The following is a 24,318-nucleotide window of genomic DNA, read 5'->3' as shown; positions in this document are numbered from 1 at the left end:
ACCTGTGGATGTATTTCAAGGCCTACCTTCAAACTCAGTGCCTCTTTGCTTGACATCATGGGAAAATCAAAGGAAATCAGCCAAGACCTCAGAAAAAAAATTGTAGACCTCCACAAGTCTGGTTCATCCTCAGGAGCAATTTCAAAACGCCTGAAGGTACCACGTTCATCTGTACAAACAATAGTACGCAAGTACAAACACCATGGGACCACGCAGCAGTCATACCACTCAGGAAGGACATGCGTTCTGTCTCCAAGAGATGAATGTACTCTGGTGCGAAAAGTGAAAATCCATCCCAGAACAGCACCAAAGGACCTTATGAATATGCTGGAGGAAACAGGTACAAAAGTATCTATATCCAAGGTAAAACAAGTCCTATATCAACATAACCTGAAAGGCCGCTCAGCAAGGAAGAAACCACTGCTCCAAAACTACCATAAAAAAAGCCAGACTATGGTTTGCAATTGCACATGGGGACATAGATCGTACTTTTTGGAGAAATGTCCTCTGGTCTGATGAAACAAGAATAGAACTGTTTGGCCATAATGACCATCGTTATGTTTGGAGGAAAAAGGGGGAGGCTTGCAAGCCGAAGAACACCATCCCAATCGTGAAACACGGGGGTGGCAGCATTATGTTGTGGGGGTGCTTTGCTACAGAAGGGACTGGTGCACTTCACAAAATAGATGGCATCATGAGGCAGGAAAATGATGTGGATATATTGATGCAACATCTCAAGACATCAGTCAGGAAGTTAAAGCTTGGTTGCAAATGGGTCTTCCAAATGGACAATGACCCCAAGCATACTTCCAAAGTTGTGGCAAAATGGCTTAAGGACAACAAAGTCAAGGTATTGGAGTGGCCATCACAAAGCCCTGATCTCAATCCTATAGAAAATTTGTGGGCAGAACTGAAAAAGCATGTGCAAGCAAGGAGGTCTGCAAAAATGACTCAGTTACACCAGCTCTGTCAGGAGGAATGGGCCAAAATTCACCAAACTTATTGTGGGAAGCTTGTGGAAGGCTACCTGAAACATTTGACCCAAGTTAAACAATTTAAAGGCAATGCTACCAAATACTAATTTAGTGTATGTAAACTTCTGACCCACTTGTAATGTGAAGAAATAAAAGCTGAAATAAATCACTCTACTATTATTCTGACATTTCACATTCTTAAAATAAAGTGGTGATACTAACTGACCTAAGACAGGGAATTTTTACTAGGATTAAATGTCAGGAATTGTGAAAAACTGAGTTTAAATGTATTTGGCTAAGGTGTATGTAAACTTTCGACTTCAACTGTATATGGTCTACTTTATCAATTCATATTGGGTTTAGGAAGTACAGTCCACAACATATGCTGTAACCAGCTGTAAACCTCTTGATCAAGAAGTGTACTTATTGTGTATGACTGAGTTAGAATCCTTGTCTCCTGCACAAGACTGTGTAAGCCCGTTGAGTGAAAGTGGGGCTGCGTGATAGTATTTTCATGTATGAATTTTCACTATACCGTCTAAAATGATACGTTGATACAGTACTACATAAACTAGTTCTACAAATTGGACGACTTTGCTTTCAGTTCGGTCCTAGTTTGGTTGAGTACAAAACAATCAGAATGGAGAAAGCCCATTAAAACGACATAGAATTCATTTGTTGGCATCCTAGTGTCACTCCCATCATAGAACATATTTCAACTTTTATTATTCCTAAAAATATAACACAGTCAAATTAATTCCACCATACAGTCAAAAATGAGAATTGTTGGCCATATCCAGGATTAAGCCTCCAAGGTATTACCTAGGGAAGCTAACACAAGTCTTCAAGTCTCAGGCAAGGTTATTCAGAATCTGATTCACTGAACCACCTGTTCCTCGCAGAGACCCACAGCACCAATGTGACTAACTGGTTTCAAACCTGGGTCTTCTGCGTATCAAAATACTTTGTTAGCTCCCCAAGCAGACAAATTGTTGTGGCACACAGGAGACCCAGGTTTGACCCATTGACATATGGTTTGAATCTAGTCACTCACGTAAGCAAAGCCAGTCTAAAAGTATACTATAGCAAATATATAGAACCAGTCAAAAATGTGGACACACGTACTCATTTCAGGGTTTTTCTTTATTTCTACATTGTAGAATACTGAAGAAATCAAAACTATGAAATTAGACATATTACACAAAATATATTTTGATTCTTCAATCTTTGCACATTCTTGGAATTCTCTCAACCAGCTTCCTGAAGTAGTCAACTGGAATGCATTTCAATTAACAGGTGTGCCTTGTTAAAAGTACATAATGCGTTTGAGCCAAATCAATTGTGTTGTGACAAGGTAGGGATGGTATACATAAGCTAGCCCTATTTGGTAAAAGACCAAATCCATATTATGGCAAGAACAGCTCAAATAAGCAAAGAGAAACAACAGTCCATCATTACTTCAAGACATGAAGGTCAGTCAATACTGAAAAGTTAAAGAACGTTGAAAGTTTCTTCAAGTGCAGTCGCAAAAAAACCTCAAGCGTTATGCTGAATCTGGCTCTCATGAGGACTGCAACAGGAAAGGAAGACCCAGAGTTACCTCTGGTGCAGAGGATAAGCTCATTAGAGTTACCAGCCTCAGAAATTGCAGCCCAAATATGCGCTTCAGCGTTCAAGTAAGACACATCTCAACATCAACTGTTTAGAGGACACTGTCTGAAATCAGGCCTTCATGGTCGAATTGCTGCAAAAAAAAACACCACTAAAGGCCACCATAATAATAAGAAGAGACTTGCTTGGGCCAAGAAACATGAACAATGGACATTAGACCAGTGGAAATCTGTCCTTGGTCTGATGAGTACAAATGTGACATTTTTGGTTCCAACCGCAATGTCTTTGTGAGGCGCAGAGTAGGTGAACGGATGATCTCCGCACTTGTGATTCCCACTGTGAAGTATGGAAGAGGTGGTGTGATGGTGACACTGATTTATTTAGAATTCAAGGCACACTAAACCAGCATGGCTACCACAGCATTCTGCAGCAATACGCCATCCCATCTGGTTTGTACTTAGTGGGAAAATCATTTTGTTTGTCAACAGGACAATGACCCAAAACACACCTCCAGGCTGTGCAACGGCTATTTGACCAAGAAGGAGAGTGACGGAGTGCTGCATCAGATGACCTGGCCTCCACAATCACCCAACCTCAACCCAAATGAGATGGTTTGGGATGAGTTGGACCGCAGAGTGAAGGACAAGCAGCCAACAAGTGCTCAGCATATGTGGGAATTCCTTCAAGACTGTTGGAAAAGCATTCCATGTGAATCTGGTTGAGAGAATGCCAAGAGTGTGCAAAGCTATCTTCAAGGCAAAGGGTGGCTACTTTGAAGAACTTCAAATATACAATATATTTGGTTTGTTGAACACTTTTTTGGTTACTTTATGATTCCATATGTTATTTCATAGTTTTGATGTCTTCACAATTATTCTACAGTGTAGAAAATAGTAAAAACAAAGAAAAACCCTTGATTGAGTAAGTGTGTCTAAACCTTTGACTGGTACTGTATATATTTTAATTTTTAAACATTTTGTTAAAACCAACATGAGACATTATGCATTCACATTGTGAAAGGCTGAAAGCTGACAAACCTTTCAGAAATAAAGCACATTTTATAAAACCATTCTTCAGTTTGAGATATAACGTCATATTCAACATAATTAGTGAAGAAAAAAAAACCAAATACTCTGCTGGAGTCAGTCTTTTGTTGCACTTGGACAAAGACATTAAAGTACCACAACGAGGCAGAAAATGTTGCAAACACCCACTTCACTTATCAGTAGTTTTTAACTCTGAAAAAAAAACAGTTCTTGCAAGCACAGCTCATATGTCTGGAACTCTATGTCGGCAAACAATATTATGAAACAGTTGTCAAAGGAATATATATGGTGGAGATCCCATCAGTGGTGAGTGCACTGTGGCAAGCCCCCATATCCCTTTCACCCATCCAGTCCCTTTTGTTGGATCTCCTTCAAAGAAGCCCTTTCAGGATTAATCAAGAGTTTCTGGCCGGGACTGCAGAGTCCTGTCGAGTCCTTCACTCACTTAACTCTTTAGCCCGGTCTGAACATCAACACCGGCACTACTGGGAGCCGATCCAGACGCAGCACTTAAACTAATTGAGTAATGCCCCTTCCAGCAGAGACTCATTAAATTCTCAATACCGTTGCTTGTTCTCAGAGATTGCTGCTGAAAGACAAAGGTCTGCATGAGACAAAATATGGCCTGGGTGCTTTAATTATTAATGGATCAGGGATGGGCCCAGAAACACAAGGCCATAGGATCCTCATCAGGTCCTCGTAAGTCAGTGTTATAAGGATGTAATTGCGGCATTCTGCAGTAATACATCATGAATAATCCATCGATTTTTGGGTAGGTCCCTGACAAATACAAGCTTCAACGTCAATGTTATTCGTTGCGATGTTTGTTGTTATGTCTGTTCACTTTGTTTGACGACTTCATATGTAAAACTAGGTAGGTCAAAAAGTTTGTGTATTGAGACTTCGATGGGTCAAGTAACCAACCCATCTCCCGTCATTCCCGAGTCAGTGCTGAGTCACTTCTAGACTTTGCCTTTCTGTCCTGGAAAACACTAGAGAGGGGTCCGGCAGCGGGGTGAGGGGCTGCTGCAACACAGCGCACAGATGCGACTCATAGCTGGTGTCGTGCAGCGTCCAGGTGCTGCAGGGTCTCTGTAGTAGCTCCAAGTCCAGCTGCTGGTGGTGGCTCCCCGCTGGTTGCGGGAGGGAAAGGGTGGAAGGGGCGGAGGTGGCGGCAGGGGGGCCGAGGCGGGACATGAGATCGCATTCCCAGTCCGAGTCCGAGTCGGAGGGGACGGCCAGGTCGGGAAGCAGGGCAGACTCGATACAGATGGAGGTGATGGACTGGGAGTGGCAGCGGTTTGAGTCCTGGCTGGAGGCGGGGCAGTGGGTTGGTCTATCTGAAGGGTGGTGAAGAAGCTGGGGAGGGAAAGAAGCACTGATGTTTGGAGTCGCTGTGGCATGCTGCTGTAGAACACCCCGGTCCATGAAGATGGAATGATCCATATGACCTGACGGATTGCCTGTGGAATTCACAGGAAGCCTTGGGAATGTGGCCAAAGATAGGCGAGCGGATGTGGCCAAAGAATGTCGGTTTGTACCAAACACTTCCACTGGAGGCCAACTGGTTATCTTGTCCACCTTCAACAAAGGACATATTGCATGGCCCGGGCCACAAATGGGCACAGAGTGACAGTGGTTGGCTGCTCGGATGCCCACACCATTCCCAACTTTGTTTATTCTTTCTTGTGTCATTGTTGGCACCAGTGATATTCCCTTCACTTCCAGCTGATCTGGGGTTGGTCTTTGTTCTGCAGTTCCTAGTTCTTTGGGCAGGGAGCAGGCCTTAGCCACAAGCTCATGTCCATTGCCAGTATATGTAGGTGGTACTAAGGGCTGGTTTTCCTTCCTTATCCAACCAGCACTGTTGAAGCCCCAGATGGGTTTTGATTTATGACGGTTGGCCAGGGAGGTCCTTATCCTCTTGCAGGCCTTGGTGTCAGGACTGACTGATCGGCTGCGTTTCTTTGCGTTCGCTGCAGTGATCCAGAGGCGAGGAAGGGAGCGAGACCGACCTGGGACAGTCTGAGGGACTGGTTCCACCTCTGCGGATGCTGACATATGGCTGTCAATCTCCATATCTTCCCCCTCTGTGGGATGGTGAGGAGTGGGGGGCTGAAGCAGGACCTGGGGGCTGAGGACTGGGGGCTGAGAGTAGGGGCTGTCGGGTTGGGACATGGGCTCAAAGGGAAACATGGTTTTAGGGCTGAGTACAGGAGGCTGGGAGTAGGGGCTGGGAGGCTGGCATTGGGTGTTGGGGCAGGGGAAAGGGGCTGGGAGTGGTTTGGTAGGGGGCTAGGTTGGGGGACTGACAAAGAGTGTCAGGGGAGGGAGGGTGGTTGTCAGGGCAGGAGGAGAGAGGCTGGGGGAGGGGTGGCAGGAGGAGTAGGCTGAGGGTGTCAGGGCAGGGGGGGAGAGGCTGGGCATGGGATGACAGGGGGACTACGCTCGGAGTGGAAGAGCTTGGATCCGGGTCCAGGGTGTTGGACGGTGAGCCTTGGGTAAGCAGGGCCTGGATGGCGTGCTCCGTCTCACTGTGCGTCTGCATCTCGGAGGGGCTGTGGGACAGTTGTAGTAGAAGTGGGGTAGTCTCCAACCTGATAGGGCAGCAGAAAGCACAAAACCACTTTTAGAAGATCATTTTTTAAAAGAGAACATTTCTGAGAAATAACCATGGTACATGTGAATGGTATGGCACAATGTTAAGTGATTTTAATCCAACCTCCAATTATAATTTGGATTGCATTATTGTATCAGGGTACTTCTAAACCGTGTTAGCATTGTCTTACGCCAGATACCGTGACGATTCCGCCTGCACCGATATGTCTCGTATCTTGCAAAGAGTAATGGGATAGATGAAAATTAGTTAGTCTACAATGTGCTGAAATAATATTTGAAAATATTACCTTGGTAACATTGTCTGCTGAACCCCATGTCTGCCTCAAAACAGTGTGAATTAATCTAAGCTAAAACAATACATCTGTGTAATGTTGGCGTTTTTTTTGGAAGTCTTAGTTAAAAAAAAGAAATTTAGCTCAGGAGTCTAGTGCTTCAAGGATGGAGAAGAATTTCTGAAGTTTGACAATTTCACGATGAAGCAGCTGCCTGTTCTGCCGTGAGTGAGTGCAGTAGCTTCCGGAGTCAACTGCTGCTGCACTCAGCTGACCCAACGTTGCAAAGTAGCTAAGCGAACGAGGAGAAACAAGCGGACTAATTTCTGATAACAGTCCCTCTTCATTTTGGGACAGCGTGTCTAGCTACAACTTCAGGGTATTTTAAAACAAGCTATGTCAGTAAGCTAGCTACAACAAGTTAGCTAAGCAGCTGATCAAGACACCTGGCGGCCATCATTTTTGCAGGTAGCCACCGCTTTGTTTTGATTTGCAAATTATTGAATCCCTATCACGTGTAATTTAGCCTGTTTCATAAATAGCCATAGGAGAGCGCAATAATTTCAGAAATTAGGACATTTTAATTTCCTATGGCAGATGCTTTCTGATATGAGATTTTGAATTGGAGTTCCACAACATATTAGTTCAATGACTTTACAAGACAGGTCTGTTGAGGGACGAGCGTTGCGGAGGAGTGGCGCCAACAGACGTAAGACGTAATGCCACGTTAGTGGACAGGCCTGGCTTTTACCTGAGCAGTGTTGTGGCTGCTGACTCTGGGGCAGGACAGGGGGCGAAGCCCGGCTCCATGTCAGCCACCAGCTGGTCCACCAGGCTGTAGTGGGAGCGGTCCTGCACAAAGCCACGATGCTGAGCCGACTGCAAGTGCTGCCAGACAAGAGTTAACGTAGTGAGGAGTGAAAGAAATAGAATACAGACAAAAATATTGACATTGACAAAAACAGACACATACAAAAAACAAGCTTACAAACAAACCATTAACAGAGACAAAATTGACATTAACAGACAAAACAGAGACAAAAAAAAAAAAAAAAAAAAAAAAAAAAAAAGAGACTTTGATACACGTCTTACCTCATCCTGGTCCTTAAAGGGTTCATGACAGCACTCGCAGTAGCCCAGGTTCTTTTTGCGTGCCCGGCAAAGTGAGGGGTTGCGTGGGAGAGGGCTTCGAGGTTTGTCCTGGCTTGTACTCAAACTCTTAATTATCTGTCTATTTAATGGGGGGAAAAAAGTTAGAAGTGTCTTCCCTCTGTATAAAAAGGCATACATGTATTGTCTGAACCATATAATGTGTACACCAACATCAAAAGTGCACCATTGCTGGGCTGTCGTAGAGATAAAAACAAGCAATGGCCGAGTTCCAAGGCCAGTAAGGTTAGGCTTGTGGCCTGTTCAGTGTGTTATACCTGGCTTTGTTTTGTTCCTGCTCCTTTACTCTCTCAGGCTGGGGGGGTGCAGGGGGCTCAAAAGGACTGAACCGGCCAGAGTAGCACAGATTGGGAAAGGTCATGGACTGCATGTGCAGGGCCTTGTATTTCCTGGTTCCATAACAAATAGGAGAGAGAATTGGATACTACAATTAGATCTAAGGTGAAAGTCATTGCACAGCAGAAAATATACACTTGGATAACGCTTGATTACACTGTACATGACCACATGCTGTTATAAGTCATTCAGTGCATTCGGAAAGTACTCAGATCCCTCGAATTTCCCACATTTTATTACAGCCTTATTCTAAAAATGTATTAAAAACACAACACCCCATAATGACAAAGTAAAAACAGTTTTTTTTCCAAATGTTTGCAAATTTATTTGGGGAGTTTCTCCCATTTTTCTCAAGCTCTGTCAGGTTGGAGGGGAATGTAGCTGCACAGCTATTTTCAAGTCTCCAGAAATATGTGATCGGGTTCAAGTCCAGGCTCTGGCTGTGCCACTCAAGGACTTGTCCAGAAGCCACTCCTGCATTGTCTTGGCTGAGTGTTTAGGGTCATTGTCCTGTTGGAAGGTAAACCTTCGCCCCAGTATGAGGTCCTGAGCGCTCTGGAGCATGTTTTCATCAAGGATCTTTCCCTCGATCCTGACTAGTCTCCCAGTCCCTGCTGCCGAGAAACACCTCCACAGCATGATGCTGCCACCACCATGCGTCACTGTAGGGATGGTGCCAGGTTTCCTCCAGACGTCACACTTGGCATTCAGGCCAAAGAGTTCAATCTTGGATTCATCAGACCAGAGAATCTTGTTTCTCATGGTCTATGAGATCTTTAGGTGCCTTTTGGCAAACTTGAAGTGGGCTGAGGAGTGGCTTCCGTCTGGCCACTCGACCATAAAGGCCTGATTGGTGGAGTGCTGCAGGGATGGTTGTCCTTCTGGAAGGTTCCAAATGCACTGTAAATTCTGTACACTGCAGTAAGGTCTTAGACTTGACTTGTATCAAACAGACCCCAACTAAGACCTGGGTTGTGTTTAGTAGGTACAAAATGTTAGAAATCGCTCAGAAAGAGAGTACCAACTGTCCAATAAGAAATTCTTGATTCCCATTGAATGTTTTGCTACGGTGTGTCCTAATGAACATGACCCAGCTATCAACCACATTGGTTTAGCTGTCACAGCCCACGGGCTCAATTTCTCATGGAATGGGCCCAGTACCGTAGCCGAGCAGGCATGGTCCTGTAATTAGCTTAAATGATAGGGCTGCTGAAAATTGCTTTTAGCACATTGAGTCCCCATTCATGTCCACTGAATCCAATGCAGGGCTGCTTGCAAAGGCAAGGTGGAACAGAAGAAACCATATCCTCTGCTTGAGCCCTGGGCTCCCAGGGAGCAGCCCGAATGCCTGCCTCGCTGATGGCACTCGTCACATTACCTAACAGTCAGGGGAGTTCTAAAAGTTCAATTAAGGAAATCAGCCTGGCAGAAACACTAGCCTCCTAAGCTAGCATCGGGTGGGGTGGTGGAGAGGATATACAAAGGCCAGGGGCAGAGCATCACCACCTGTGACGTGCAGTCATGGTAGGCAAGTGCCCTGTAATAATCTACTTTTAAAAAGCGGTCATGGAATCAAAATTGTCATTTTTTGTTCTGTTTTTTTTTTTAAAAATCAATGATTCTGGTGTTATTTATTCTCAAACCCTCAGGAAAGGTGCCAGGGTATTCATTCTTTCCAGCCATTCAAATCCATTAATATCCTTTACATGTGCAGCCTTTCCTGACTACAGTCATTGTTAATGGACAGGCTCAGCAAAGGTGTTGCTGCTTTGCCTTGCTTGGAAGTAGCTTCATTCGAGCCAATTTCATATTTGCACATGCGTATTGCCTAAACATGTTGTGTGGGTATTGCCTGGTGTAAGCTGAGCAACATTTGTGTGTCTACATAATTTGGCACTCGCATCCCTTGAACTGAACAAAGCTAGCTAGCTTGCAAATACAACCTGTCAACTGGACACTATTGCACCTCGGAACAATCTTCCAAGTTGGAATAATGTAACGTACCGTTTGGAACATCAGAGTGGAAGAGCAGAACGTCAACTATAAATGAAAGTTAAGACCAGACAGAGGCAGCACACGGGAGCTCAACACACAAGACCTGACATGCAATCACCATGTACTGGACTGCCTACTTGTCTGAAACGTCATCACCAATTCAAACTTTTTATCCAGACTTTTACTTTTGCTTTGTGGACATAATGGGCCTTGGGGATGCGTCTCCCCGCAACCGTGGGCCTGCTGTGCGCATACAGAATAAAATAATGGACATGGGGTTCTGCTGTGACTTGTCCAACTCTGTCACAGAGAGGTTCACCAGAAGAACAGTCTTAACAAGTAATGTTAGGCCCAAATGCATTTTCCCTGGCAATTTGAAGGTTAGACTACTGTTGAACCAGACATCGCTTTGAAGCTAGAATTTTGTTTTGATAAGCCACTTTCTCAACATTTTCAACTACATTGTTCGGTGATTTCGATTGTTGATATGAAAATGGCATTACAACCGTATTTCATCATATGTGTGTGTGTGTAATATTTCACATAATCGTGTGTGTTTGCGCATTGGAAGAATTGTAAATCCATTGTGAAATGCTATTGAGTTTGCGTTGCGAATTATTTTGATGAAATTTGTCCATATATTGGTCTTTTAGTGCCATTTTGAGAATGACACAAATATTAATTTTCAAAGTTTGCTGCTTCAGTGTCTTTAGATATTTTTGTCAGATGTTACTATGGAATACTGAAGTATAATTACAAGCATTTCACGAGTGTCAAAGGCTTTAATTGACAATTACATGAAGTTGATGCAGAGTCAATATTTGCAGTATTGACCCTTCTTTTTCAAGACCTCTGCAATCTGCCCTGGCGTGCTGTTAATTAACTTCTGGGCCACATCCTGACTGATGGCAGCCCATTCTTGCATAATCAATGCTTGGGTTTTTGTTTTTCCACCCACCTCAAGAACCACAAGTTCTCAATGGGATTAAGGTCTGGGGAGTTTCCTGGCCATTGACCCAAAATATCAATGTTTTGTTCCCCGAGCCACTTAGTTATCACTTATGACAAGGTGCTCCATCATGCTGGAAAATGCATTGTATGTCACCAAACTGTTCCTGGATGGTTGGGAGAAGTTGCTCTCGGAGGATGTGTTGGTACCATTCTTTATTCATGGCTGTGTTCTTAGGCAAAATTGTGAGTGAGCCCACTCCCTTGGCTGAGAAGCAACCCACACATGAATGGTCTCAGGATGCTTTACTGTTGGCATGACACAGGACTGATGGTAGCGCTCACCTTGTCTTCTCCGGACAAGCTTTTTTCCAGATGCCCCAAACAATCGGAAAGGGGATTCATCAGAGAAAATGACTTTACCCCAGACCTCAGCAGTCCAATCCCTGTACCTTTTGCAGAATATCAGTCCGTCCCTGGTGTTTCTCCTGGAGAGAAGTGGCTTCTTTGCTGCCCTTCTTGACACCAGGCCATCCTCCAAAAGTCTTCGCCTCACTGTGCATGCAGATGCACTCACACCTGCCTGCTGCCATTCCTGAGCAAGCTCTGTTCTGGTGGTGCCCCGATCCCGCAGCTGAATCAACTTTAGGAGACGGTCCTGGCGCTTGCTGGACTTTCTTAGGAGCCCTGAAGCCTTCTTCACAACAGTTGAACCGCTCTCCTTGAAGTTCCTGATGATCCGATAAATGGTTGATTTAGGTGCAATCTTACTGTCAGCAATATCCTTGCCTGTGAAGCCCTTTTTGTGCAAAGCAATTATGACAGCACGTGTCTCCTTGCAAGTAACCATGGTTGAGAGGAAGAACAATGATTCCAAGCACCACCCTCCTTTTGAAGCTTCCAGTCTGTTATTCAAACTCAATCAGCATGACAGAGTGATCTCCAGCCTTGTCCTCGTCAACATTCACACCTGTGTTAACGAGAGAATCACTGACATAATGCAAGATGGTCCTTTTGTGGCAGGGCTGAAATGCAGTGGAAAAGTTTTTTGGGGATTCAGTTCATTTTGCATGGCAAAGAGGGATTTTGCAATTAATTGCAATCCATCTGATCACTCTTCATAACATTCTGGAGTATATGCAAATTGCCATCATACAAACTGAGGCAGCAGACTGTGAAAATTCATGTGCGTGTCATTCTCAAATTTTTTGGCCACGACTGTACATCGGTCTATGGCCGAGCTAGCGGTGTGTCATTTTGTCAGATGAAATTGAAATATGCCGCCATGTACAGTGCCTTCGTTAGGTACTCAGACCCCTTGACTTTTTCCACATTTTGCTATGTTACAGCCTTATTCTAAAATGGACGTAAAAAATTAATTTGAAAAAGTATAAATCCTCAGCAAATCTACACACAATACCCCATAATAGAAAAATGTGAAAACAGGTTTAGACATTTTTGCTAAAAAAACTGAAATACCTTATTTACGTAAGTATTCAAATGTGATATTTTTTTATTAGAAATTAGCAAAAAAAAACTAAAATACTATTATTTCTTTGTCATTATGGTGTATTGTGTGTAGATTGATGAGGGGGGGAAAACAATCAATTTTAAAATAAGGCTGTAACGTAACAAAATGTGGAAAAGGTCAAGGGGTCTGAATACTTTCCAAAGGCACTGTATTTTGGCTAGATTGGTAATTACATTTTGTGAAAATTATTTGTAAATTTCAGTTAATAGCCTATGTTACACTGGTTGTTGGAGCCATCTGTTGTATGGTTAACTTGGCCTTCATCAAGGTGTATTTGTGAGTAAACCTGGCTTTGATACTAGCCAGTGCTGACCCAGCCATTCAACTCACCGCACATCACTGATCACCACCCACATTGTGGTTTCAGAGTGATTAGCTGGCATACTGTGGACTGCTTCTGTTCCAAGGCTCAGCTACTATGACGCTAACGCAGAATGTCTTACTAGGAGTTAGCCATCCTGACTAGACCACCACCTCTTCCTTGACCTCCTGATAAACACCAAGGTTGCAGTTCGACTATCCTTTCCCCCATAGTGTTTACTCATTGATTTCAAAGGAATAGACTGGTGTAAGGAACATGGTGGATGTTGGTATATTTGTTCGGCTTGTACCAATTATTTTGCACACTCTGGGGAAGAGGGCAATGGGAATGCAACCCACCATTGTTATTCAGACTTTTGGCTAAACAAGAACAGCAGCAAGTCACCCCTCCACACTCTACCCTCTTGGAGGTCGTGATTAAATGTTAAATGCCTATGCTAGCTAAGCTCCCCACTTGCCTTAGCCCTCACTGTGCAGGCCAGGCAGCTTCAGTAGAGGAGATGAGAGGGAAAGGGTTGGGAAAGATATCTTTACATGGGGAGGTGGGGTGGGGGGGTGGGGGTCAGGTGGAGTTGGCTTTTTGAAGGGGAAACTCGCACAGAGGAGCCACAAAGATCTTGCAGTGTCTTGTTGCACTTGGCCTTGATTTGCCCCCAAGACTGAGGAGATGGGATGTAGCATATTGCTTAGAAGCAGCTGAAGAGGGCGGAGGGGTGCATGGAGAGGAGGAGAGAGGGACCCACCTGCTTGAATCCTCTACCTTCAGATAGGGGGACTTCAAGGCACCAGCTGTGGACCAAGGGAGAAAGAAAATGCAGAAAAATATATTTAGCATCAATAGCATGAAAGTCAATGGAGTTACAAGACAGCACAGCACATTTCCATAGTCGAAAATAATAAAATAGTTAAACATTCACTGACCTTTGATGACACGAGACACAGCAGGATACTTGTTGGAATTTTTCAGCTAAACCCCAAAAATGGGAAAAGGTTAACGTCAACCCTTTATTAATGCAAGTATTTCAAACAAGCAAATTACAAAAGTAACATTTAGGCCTAACCATGCTTCTGGTGCAGACAGAGGTCCAATCTCTTTCTTTGTAAAAAAAATAATTAGGATAGACGAGGTCTAACAGGTTGGTGTACCACATTACCTCAGTTTTCCTGCGTCTGGCCTTGGAGCTCTCCGCTGTCAATAGTTGGACATGCGTCAGGAGATCTTTATCTAAATTAAGGATCACATTTAATAACACGGCCCATAGTCTTGGTAAGAGCCAAATAGCTCAAGCTAGACTAAGAAAATGATCTGACGCCATCTGCTGTCAGCTTAGGGTCAATACAGCACAAAAGAACGAGGTTCCTTGGATATGTAAATTAATGGGCTACATTTGACACGCAAACAGTAGGACAACTTAACACAAGGTGATCCTGTGGCAACATGTGAGTAGTTAAAGTAGTTAGTCAACCTAAAAAGGTATGAGTGACGAGAATGAGTTCTACAGAGGTAGGTGTTTGATAGTGAAAAGGATACCGTCCACGTGCACGATCTTGACTCCCCAAGAGCGGGCATTGGCCAAAACACTGTTCCCCTGAAGCCGTTCCTGAAAGATAAAACCATTGACACAGTGTTTTCGTGTTACAAGGTCTAACAGCATGGGAAAATGAAGATCCATTACCACACATGGAAACCAACCGCAAGGCTATCACAACCCGTTTTCAAATCAACCTCTAGCCCTAACCCTGTCTAAGGGTAGGAGACAGTTTGGAATCAGGCCACAAACAACCTAATAAAAGCACTCACATTATTCCTAATGGCTTTCTCTAGCAGGGCCTTCCCGCGGCTGCCACAAACCTGCAGAAACAAAGCGTTGAGAATCCCCATACCAGTTCCTTTTAATACAAGCAGAAGCTCTCTAACACAGTAAGGTCTACATCCAAGAAGCCATGAATGGATGACAGAATATAAAAAAATGCTATGATATTCTGTGAATAAAAATAGATATTACAGATGGTTTGATGTTAATGCACCGCAAAGTAGGATAGGACAGCCATATGTGGACAGCCATATGTGGATAGTCACATGGCACTGGGATGGAAGGCCATACCATTGGTCTGGGAGTGCCAGTGGCTGGACGCTGCTGCCTGGTGCTGGTCATGATGCTCTCTCTCGGTTTGGTGGAGCGGGGAGAGCTGTGACACTCCCCGGTCATCCCGTCTGACCCACCTCGGGTCACTTCGAACCTCTCGCTTCGGAGTCCCTCTAGGCTCCCAGTCACAACAAAGCTGACATCCTTATTCAGGAAACTCTCAATTCTCTGCAAAAATTTTTACAAAATAATGCCAAGTATCATTGCATGTATCATCATATAATCATGTCGTATTGTTGGAGTCCACCTTGAGGTTTAGCACTATAAAATCTGAAATTAAAATATATAGGAAGGTACCCCCCCCCCACCCGGTGCTTAATTTGCCCCAATTCCTCCCAGCTTTCCTACCCCTCCGAGATGGGATATGGCCTCCGCAAGAAAGGCTGCAGGGCGACTCTTCACAGCGTCCAGGTAGAAAGATTTCCCTTCCAGCTTTCTTGCCCCATGGCCAGGGGACAGCATACCCAAGAAGCACCCTCCTGCCCCTGGTGGGTGCTTCTGCATGGTGATCCCGTCCTGGTCCACGAACACCAAAAATGACTAGACTGCTGGTCACAGGGACAAACCTAACAAACCAAGGCATATGGATAACACAAACAAACCTTGGTCTTAGTTGATTTGAATGGTGATTCTCTCTCAAATTGTTCTGGCAATTCTCACATAAGAAATGCATTCGGAGGAAGGGATGTTTAGCATGCTTTTTATATTTGTATAACAAACCATTTGTTAGAAAATCATGATGAAATTGGCAATTTTAGACCTATGCATGCCTCCTGTAAGACCTTATGATCCTTGAACCGTACATGATACAGACAACATCTTTGTCGTCATTATACTCCTTACAGTGTGCTGTAACATGTACGTCTAGACTAGATATATTCAACAACAAATATCTTAATATGAATATCTCAAAACTACACTCTTTGATTTTGTTCATTTTAAGACATATTGTTTGGAACAATATACTTCACAAGTACATCACATTTTCCAGAGTGGGCTCTCTACTAATTATGAAGTTATAATACATTTTATGAGCACCACCAACGGAAACTCAAACGGAACTCCCTCTGCTGGTGATTTGATGAATGTGCAATCCTAAAGGAGGAATGTGATTGGTTAATGACCTACCTATACGTTTATAAAATGGGTCACATCATGAAAAATTTCAATGACCACTCTGGAAATGTTTATGTAAGACTAGTATATTTTTAAATGTTGAATACATTTATTTGAAAATGCACATTTCAGAATCTAGACACTTGTTACAGCACACTATAAGGAGTATGACGGCACCAAAATGTTGTCTGTATCATGTACGGTTCACAGCTCATAAGGTCTTACAAGGGGCATGTATGGATCTATAAAGGGCCAATTGCATTATGATTTTCACAAAAATGGTTTGTGATACAAATGTAAAAAGCATGTTAAACATCTTTCCTCGCAATGAAGTTCCTATTTGAGAATTGCCAGAACAATCTGATATAGCAAAACTATTTTTCGCTCCCATTCCGTTGGCGGAATGTGGAACCAACTTGTAGCCCGAGTTAACTGTTGGTTAAATAAATAAAGTACCATCTAACGTTAATCTGAGTGAAACGTATTTTCTCACTAGTCTCTAACTTTTACAGTAAAACATCCAAACCGTCCCTTTACAAGTCACAATGTTGAATAAACTTCATTTGAACTTACTCTACCTATCTGCTGATTACGTCCTTATTCAGTTGGAAATGTGTGACAAAATATCCACAGGAAAGTAATATTAACGGACTTCAAAACGCAGGTCTGTGTGTGTGGCTATCACGATTTGTTTGCTCATCCCTCATGCCCCGTACACATCGGGTATTTCATTACGCCATATGTCATCTTCATGCTCTCTCGTTCCGTTTCTGGATGGTGAGTATAAAGTTCACAATGTAAGGAGAGATTTTAATTATTTTGGGAGATTTCAAAATATGACCTTTTCATTCAATACAGGAGAAACACACTGTTTCGGGTGATAATAAAACATGTTTTGCTTAGTTACTTTTTCCTCAACTTGTTTCTCTAACTTTCTATCAAGTCAAGCTAGCTTACGCAGCAGCTAGCTATTTCGTGAAATTGTTCCTTTTTTAACGGTTCTTCACTGACGCGAGAGTCATGATTAGTTTCTGAGCGACTCACTAGTTCATTTTTGTTGTTCGTTTGACCTGCTGGCAGCAATGGCTGCAGACAAATTAATAAGCGCTCCTTCGGCTCGGTGGCTCCAGATATGTGCTATAACGAAATGAGTCTTAACGAGTCAAAAAGATCCGAGTCACTAAAAAGAGCCAAGTTCGCATCACTACTAACTAAAAGCTAGGCCAGGTAGAAGATACTGTAGCTAGCGACCTCCACCTAATAATTATAAGAAAAAACAAAACGTCATAACCATCACAATATACTAAAATGGGAGGAAACAGCCATATAAAATATTATTTTAACAGCCAATGTGTATTGTTTAACATTACCATTATGGTTAATTGTTTCCAAGTTGCTAGCTATCTCATAAAGCAATCGCACAAAACCACATATTTTTCTGTGGTATGGTAACATCCTGTTCCATTGACTCTTGCTGCAGTTTTGCAACGAAGCCTTCAACAGCAAGGGGGCGCTGCTATATCACTCCTTTGCGGACAGTTCCCATTGACAGCTCAGATGTAATGTGAATGACGCATTATGCACTGTGAAACCCACCCCATCTTTTCCGTCCAGTAGCGGAATGAGATTGCCAAAATACAGAAGGTTCCCTTTAATGCAATGAGGCTCTTTATCTACTTCCCCAGAGTCAGATGAACTCATGGATAACATTTGTGTGTCTGCATGCAGTTTGAAGGACGTTGCTAACTAGCGTTAGCGCAGAGATATAAAATTGGCATCCATGAGTCAATCAGATTTCCATCTGTAATGCCAAAATTAATAGATTTGAGACGATTTCCGGTATGTCGGCCGTAAGGTAGTCAGGTGAAGGTGATCCATATGGCATTCCCTTCCTTCATGAAAAGAATGCCTCTTAAGTAGAAAATAACTTGACCAACATCAAGAAATAACTGAAACGTTATGTTGGCAACTGCATGTTATGGCAAATACTAAACCTAGAAAGAGCAAACAAACACAGCAAAACAACACGGCCATGGACCAAGAAGCTGACGACTTGTCTAAAGTTTAGAGACACCACTAACAGAAATTCGCACGGGCAAGAATAAACTGTCTAAACAGGTAAAGAAAATATCTAATGATATCAAAACTGATATGACTGAACGCTCATCTTTTTTGGCAGGTTTTGCAAACCGTTAGACTACAAAGGGAAGCACAGCCATGAGCTGCCCAGTGACACGAGCCTACCAGACAAACTAAATCACTTCTATGCTCGCTTCGAGGCAAGCAACACTGAGGCATGCATGAGAGCATCAGCTGTTCCGGATGACTGTGTGAGCACACTCTCCGTAGTCGACGTGAGTAAGACCTTTAAACAGGTCAACATACACAAGGCTGTGGGGCCAGACAGATTACCAGGGCTTGTGCTGACCAACTGGCAGGTGTCGACCAACTGGCAGGTGTCTTCACTGACATTTTCAACATGTCCCTGATTGAGTCTGTAATACCAACATGTTTCAAGCAGACCACCATAGTCCCTGTACCCAAGAACACAAAGGCAACCTGACTAAATGACTACAGACCCGTAACACTCACGTCCATAGCCATGAAAGGCTGGTAATGGCTCACATCAACACCATTATCCCAGAAACCCTAGACCCACTCCAATTTGCATACAGCCAAAACAGATCCAGAGATGATGCAATCACTATTGTACTCCATACTGCCCTTTCCCACCTGGACAAAAGGAACACCTACGTGAGAATGCTATTCATTGACTACAGCTCAGCGTTCAACACCATAGTACCCTCAAAGCTCATCAGTAAGCTAAGGAACCTGGGACTTAATAACCTCTTAAGGTATAGGGGGCAGCATTTTCACTTTTGGATAAATAGCATTGCCAATTTCAACTTCCTGCTACTCATGCCAGGAATATAAGATATGCATATTATTAGTAGATGTGGATAGAAAACACTGAAGTTTCTAAAACTGGTTGAATCATCTCTGTGAGTATAACAGAACTTATGTAGCAGGCAAAACCCTGAGGACTTTATTTTTTTGTTCCCTGAGTTGTCATTGCCAAGGGATATTTCTTAGGAACCTGTTTTCAGTTCCTACCACGTCCACTGGATGTCACCAGTCTATGGAATTTGGTTGAGGTTATTCATTTGTGCAACGAAGAAGAAGCACATCCAGGAACAACGTTACACTATTGAGAGTTGCGCAAGACATAAAAAGGATACTCAATTAAATTTTCAAATGTCTTTTTACTGTTGTTTTATTTCTTTCCCTACCTACACACACACCTTTTTTTTGCACTATTGGTTAGAGCCTAAAAGTAAGCATTTCACTGTAAGGTCTACTACACCTGTTGTATTCTGCGCACGTGACAAATAAACTTTGATTTGATTTAGTGGGTAAGGACGAGTGTGCTCCACAAGGAGAAGCGTTCCACAGGGATGCTGGCCCATGTTGATGACAATACTTCCCCACAGTTGCGTCAATTTGGCTGGATGTCTTTTGGGTGGTGGACTACTCTTGATACACACGGGAAACTGTTGAGTGTGAAAAGCCCAACAGCGTTGCAGTTGTTGACACATTCAAACCGGTGTGCCTGGCACCTACCACCAAGGAAGGTTCAAGGAAACTTAAATATTTGGTCTTGCCCATTCACCCTCTGAATGGATCAATTGTCATTTGTTGGTCTATGATCCACACACAATACTCTAATGTTAAAGTGGAAGAAAAATGTGATGATTTTTGGGGGGATAAGTCTCTAAGAGCTTTGCATACCTGAATTGTACAATACCATATTCTTTTTTAAACTCTTCAATATTTATCAAGTTGGTTGTTGAGCATTGCAAGAAAGCCATTTTCAAGTCTTGCCATAGATTTTCAAGCCGATTTAAGTCAAAATTGTAACTAGGACATTCAGTCACATTCACCGTTGCCTTGGTAAGCAACTCCAGTATAGATTTGACCTTGTGTTTTAGGTTATTTTCCTGCTGAAAAGGTGAATTTGTCTCCCAGTGTCTGTTAGAAATTTCCTCTAGGATTTTGGTTGCGCTTATTTCTATTATGTTTATTTCTATCCTAAATAATTCCCTGGTCCTTGCCAATGACAAGCATAGCCATAACATGATGCAGCCACCACCATGCTTGACAACATTAAGTACTCAGTAATGTGTTGTGTTTGCCCCAGTATTCAGACTTTCACTTTTTCCAAACTTTTGTTACAGGATTTTAGAAAGGTTTGCAAATGTATGACATGTTTTTTGGTTGAAATATCACATTTGCATAAGTATTCAGACCCTTTACTACTCAGTACTTTGTTGAAGCACCTTTGGCAGCGATTACAGCCTTGAGACTTCTTGGGTATGATGCTATAAGCCTGTACGTGGGGAGTTCCTCCCATTCGTCTCTGCAAATCCTCTCAAACTCTGTCAGGTTGGATGGGGAGCGTCACTGCAAAGCTATTTTCAGGTCTCTGCAGAGATATTCAAGTCTGGGCTCTGGCTGGGCCACACAAGGACTTTCAGAGACTTGCTCGAAGCCCCTTCTGCGTTGTCTTGGCTGTGTGCTTAGGGTCATCGTCCCATTGGAATGTGAACCTTCTCCCCAGCCTAAGGTCCTGAGCGCTCTGGAGTAGGTTCCGGTCATCTTTCCCTCAATCCTGACTAATCTCCCAGTCCCTGCTCCTGAAAAACATCCCCACAGCATGATGCTGCCACCACCATGCTTCACCATAGGGATGGTGCCAGGTTTTCTCCAGATGTGACACTTGTCATTCAGGCCAAAGAGTTCAATCTTGGTTTCATCAGACTTGTTTCTCATGGTCTGAGTCCTTCAGGTGCCTTTTGGCAAACTCCAAGTGGACAGTCATGTGCCTTTTACTGAGGAGTGGCTTTCATCTGGCCACTCTACCATTAAGGCCTGATTGGTGTAGTGCTGCAGAGATAGTTGTCCTTCTGGAAGGTTCTCCACAGAGGAACTATATAGCTCTGTCAGAGTGACAATCGGGTTCTTGGTCACCTCCTTGACCAAGGCCCTTCTCCCCCGATTGCTCAGTTTGACCGGGTGGCCAGCTGTAGGAAGTCTTGGTGGTTCCAAACTTCATCCATTTAAGAATGATGGAGGCCAGTGTTGTTAGGGACATTTTTTGGTACCCTTCCTCAGATCTGTGCTTCGACACAATCTTGTCTCGGAGCTCTACAGACAATTCCGTCGACCTCATAGCTTGGTTTTTGCTCTGACATACACTGTCAACTGTGGGACCTTATATAGACAGGTGTTTGCCTTTCCAAATGATGTCCAATCAATTGAATTTACCACAGGTCGACTCCAATCAAGAAGCATCTCAAGGATGATCAATGGAAACAGGACTCACTTGAGCTCAATTTTGAGTCTCATAACAAAGGGTCTGAATACGTATGAAAATAAGTAGTTTTTTTATTTGTAATAAATTTGCAAAAAACTTCTCGCTTTGTGATTATGGGGTATTGTGTGTAGATTGATAAGGGACAAAAATAATTTATCAATTTCAGAATAAGGCTGTAACGTAACACAATGTGGAAAAAGGGAAGGGGCCTGATGTAATTCTCAATAAAAGTCTGACACATATGAAATGCTTGTAATTATACTTCAGTAGTCCATAATAACATCTGACAAACATATCTAAAGACACTGAAGCAGCAAACCTTGTGAAAATTAATATTTGTGTCATTCTCAAAATTTTGGGCCATGACTGTACAATGGTAGCCTACCCCGTCCAAACCCTAACGACACTTTGCCAATTGTGCACCGCCCTATGGGACTCCCAATCACGGCCAGATGTAATGCAGCCTGGAATATACTTAAGTACAGTGTTTAAAGTATTTTTACTTAACAAGTACTACTTTAAGTAGTTTTTTGGATTATCGGTACTTTATTTTACTATTTATATTTGACTACTTTTACTTCACTACATTTCTAAAGAAAATAATGTACTTTTTACTCCATTTTCCCTAAAATCCAAAAGTAGTAGTTACATTTTGAATGCTTAGCAGGACAGGACAATTTTCTATTTCACACTTATCAAGAGAACACCCCTGGTCATCTCTACTGCCTCTGATCTGGCAGACTCACTAACACCAATGCTTCATTTGTAAATTATGTCTGAGTGTGCCCCTGGCTATCCTTAAATAAAAACACACAAAAAATGGTGGCGTCTGGTTTGTTTAAATAAGGAATGATTTATACTTATGTATATTTTAGCAATTACATTTACTTTTGATACTTTAGTATATTTAAAACCAAATACTTTAGACGTTTATTCAAGTAGTATTTTACTGGGTGACTTTCACTTTCTTGAGTCATTTTCTATTAGGGTATCTTTACTTTTACTCATGTATGACAATTGGGTACTTTTTCCACCACTGCTTAAGTATATATACACTTAAACATATTTAGTACATAAGCATATTTAAAACCAAATACTTTTATATTTTTACTCAAGTGGTATTCTACTGTGTGACTCACTTTTACTTGAGTCATTTTCTAAGAGGGTATCTTTACTTTACAACAAGTATTGTGTTGTGTCTGTCACGTCTATGCTAACATGGCTAAAATTATCTAGCTAAACAACAACTAACGATGTATATGATAGACAAGTGCTCATTGTGCAAATGTATTTGTTTTCATTTCATAAAGTCTACATATTGTTAACGATCCTTTGATTCGACGCCAACCCTGTCGGTTTTGCTCATGCATCTTTTTTTGCTAAACAACCCACCTGTCTATACTTACCGAAGTCTTGCAGGTGTTTACATGGTTTTGCACATGTGCCAGTTGAAATTTAACAATACTTTCCTGTGGATATTTATTTCACATTTCGACCTAAATAAGGTCGGAGCAACCGCACAAAAACCGGAAGAGTAAGTTCAAATGTAACGTTAAATATTCAACATTCTCGCTTGTAAGTGCACTTCCCACGTTTTTGTACTGCTTAAATTAATATTGGAGCCCAGAAATCTGTGATTTTCAGTCGGGTCTATCAGGCAACTAACGTTAACTAGAGGGGCTCAATTCAGCATTTAACGGTAGCTAGCCAACTAGTAGGACCTATGCATTCGAGGTTAGCTAACGTCAGTTACCTTCTATTTTATCTGTGGCTAGCTGCTAACTTTTCGTTAGTTACAAAGGCGGAAACACATGACGTAAGCAACAGGCTTATTATTTGACTTACCTTGCATTGCAGAATTATCTAGCTAGTATTGTAATTTGCCGAATTTAAGTTTCCAATTTATATCATAGCACTAGTTAGCTCTTTTAGCTACAACCGCCGGTTTTTACAGTCCATTGTTTTTCAAACTCCCCTGTCATCCGGGCAATTGGGCATACTACGGCAAGTCAAGTAGGGCAAACAGTGTGGGCATGTAGGCGAGGAGTTTTAGATAGGCCTATGCGATTTCAAATTATAGCACCAGTGACCCTAGAATAGATATTCAACAAATAAATAATACATTTGTCATATCATACATTTGAACCATTTATCAATTCATCTTCCTACATCATTAGTTATTTTTTATGGGAGAATGAATAATAATAATAATCTTTATAGTGGTAGTTAGTGTAACCAGAGAGGAAGAGGCGAAGCAAGAGAGTTTAATCCGCCCAAAATCTGTTCACTTTAAGCAGATCATTAATTATTAAGCAAGTGAGAAGTTTTTTTTGTGTGGGGGGAAATGAGAGTTTAGTCAAGATAAAAGTGTATTACTATTTTGATATGTGATGCATATTTGATCTTATACAAGTTCCGTAATGCTTAGGTTGTTATGAGTGTACTGATCGTGTGATGCACATGACATCCCAGCAACTTTCAGAAAAAACATTCTATATCAGAGTTGTCTTTGAGATGGCCTATGCATATTCATAAGACTAGCAAGCATCTCACTCTCCATTGAATACAGGCGGTTGACATCAACACCCCTCATGGAATATTCAAAAAAAGTATTCAAATAACGAGGTGTATCCACGCGTCCAGAGGAATAGGCGGAAGCTTGATAGCCCAACGTTCTGCTCTGTGGACAACAAATCCCATTGCTAGGGCAGAGACACAAGCATCTCGTTATTATATCCTGTATCTTTGGTGTAACACAGAGACCTCATAAATTGTATTGGTAAAACACTTGTTTTCACTTCATATGCAAGCTCTTCACAATAACTGTGCTTACATTTATCATAGGGTGGGAAATAGTA

General features: G+C 42.5%; 1 protein-coding gene across 1 annotated transcript; it reads right to left on the bottom strand.

Annotated features, from left to right (window-relative positions):
* Positions 1–5,827: 5,827 nt before the first annotated feature.
* dbf4b (DBF4 zinc finger B) lies at positions 5,828–23,494 on the bottom strand. Its single transcript, XM_024386942.2, has 12 exons — positions 23,306–23,494; positions 15,319–15,536; positions 14,929–15,138; positions 14,625–14,675; positions 14,355–14,424; positions 13,978–14,042; positions 13,745–13,790; positions 13,567–13,612; positions 7,950–8,081; positions 7,615–7,753; positions 7,274–7,410; positions 5,828–6,228 (listed from the first exon to the last, which is right to left on the bottom strand). Exons 2-12 carry the CDS (start codon positions 15,472–15,474, stop codon positions 5,832–5,834), a joined length of 1,449 nt encoding a protein of 482 aa, XP_024242710.2. The 5' UTR covers positions 15,475–15,536; positions 23,306–23,494; the 3' UTR covers positions 5,828–5,831.
* Positions 23,495–24,318: the final 824 nt, after the last annotated feature.

This window comes from Oncorhynchus tshawytscha, linkage group LG24 (assembly GCF_018296145.1).
Source record: "Oncorhynchus tshawytscha isolate Ot180627B linkage group LG24, Otsh_v2.0, whole genome shotgun sequence".
Taxonomy (NCBI): domain Eukaryota; kingdom Metazoa; phylum Chordata; class Actinopteri; order Salmoniformes; family Salmonidae; genus Oncorhynchus; species Oncorhynchus tshawytscha.
This window is presented reverse-complemented; position numbering and strand designations above follow the sequence as displayed.

What these genes read in the sequence shown, in the direction of transcription:
- dbf4b (XM_024386942.2), bottom strand. Translation starts at nt 15,474, where the DNA reads ATGCAGAAGCACCCACCAGGGGCAGGAGGGTGCTTCTTGGGTATGCTG. An exon ending in CTGGCACTCCCAGACCAATG is followed by an intron (nt 14,676 to 14,928) that starts GTATGGCCTTCC and finishes TTGTTTCTGCAG; the next exon opens with GTTTGTGGCAGCCGCGGGAA. An exon ending in CAAGATCGTGCACGTGGACG is followed by an intron (nt 14,043 to 14,354) that starts GTATCCTTTTCA and finishes ATTTAGATAAAG; the next exon opens with ATCTCCTGACGCATGTCCAA.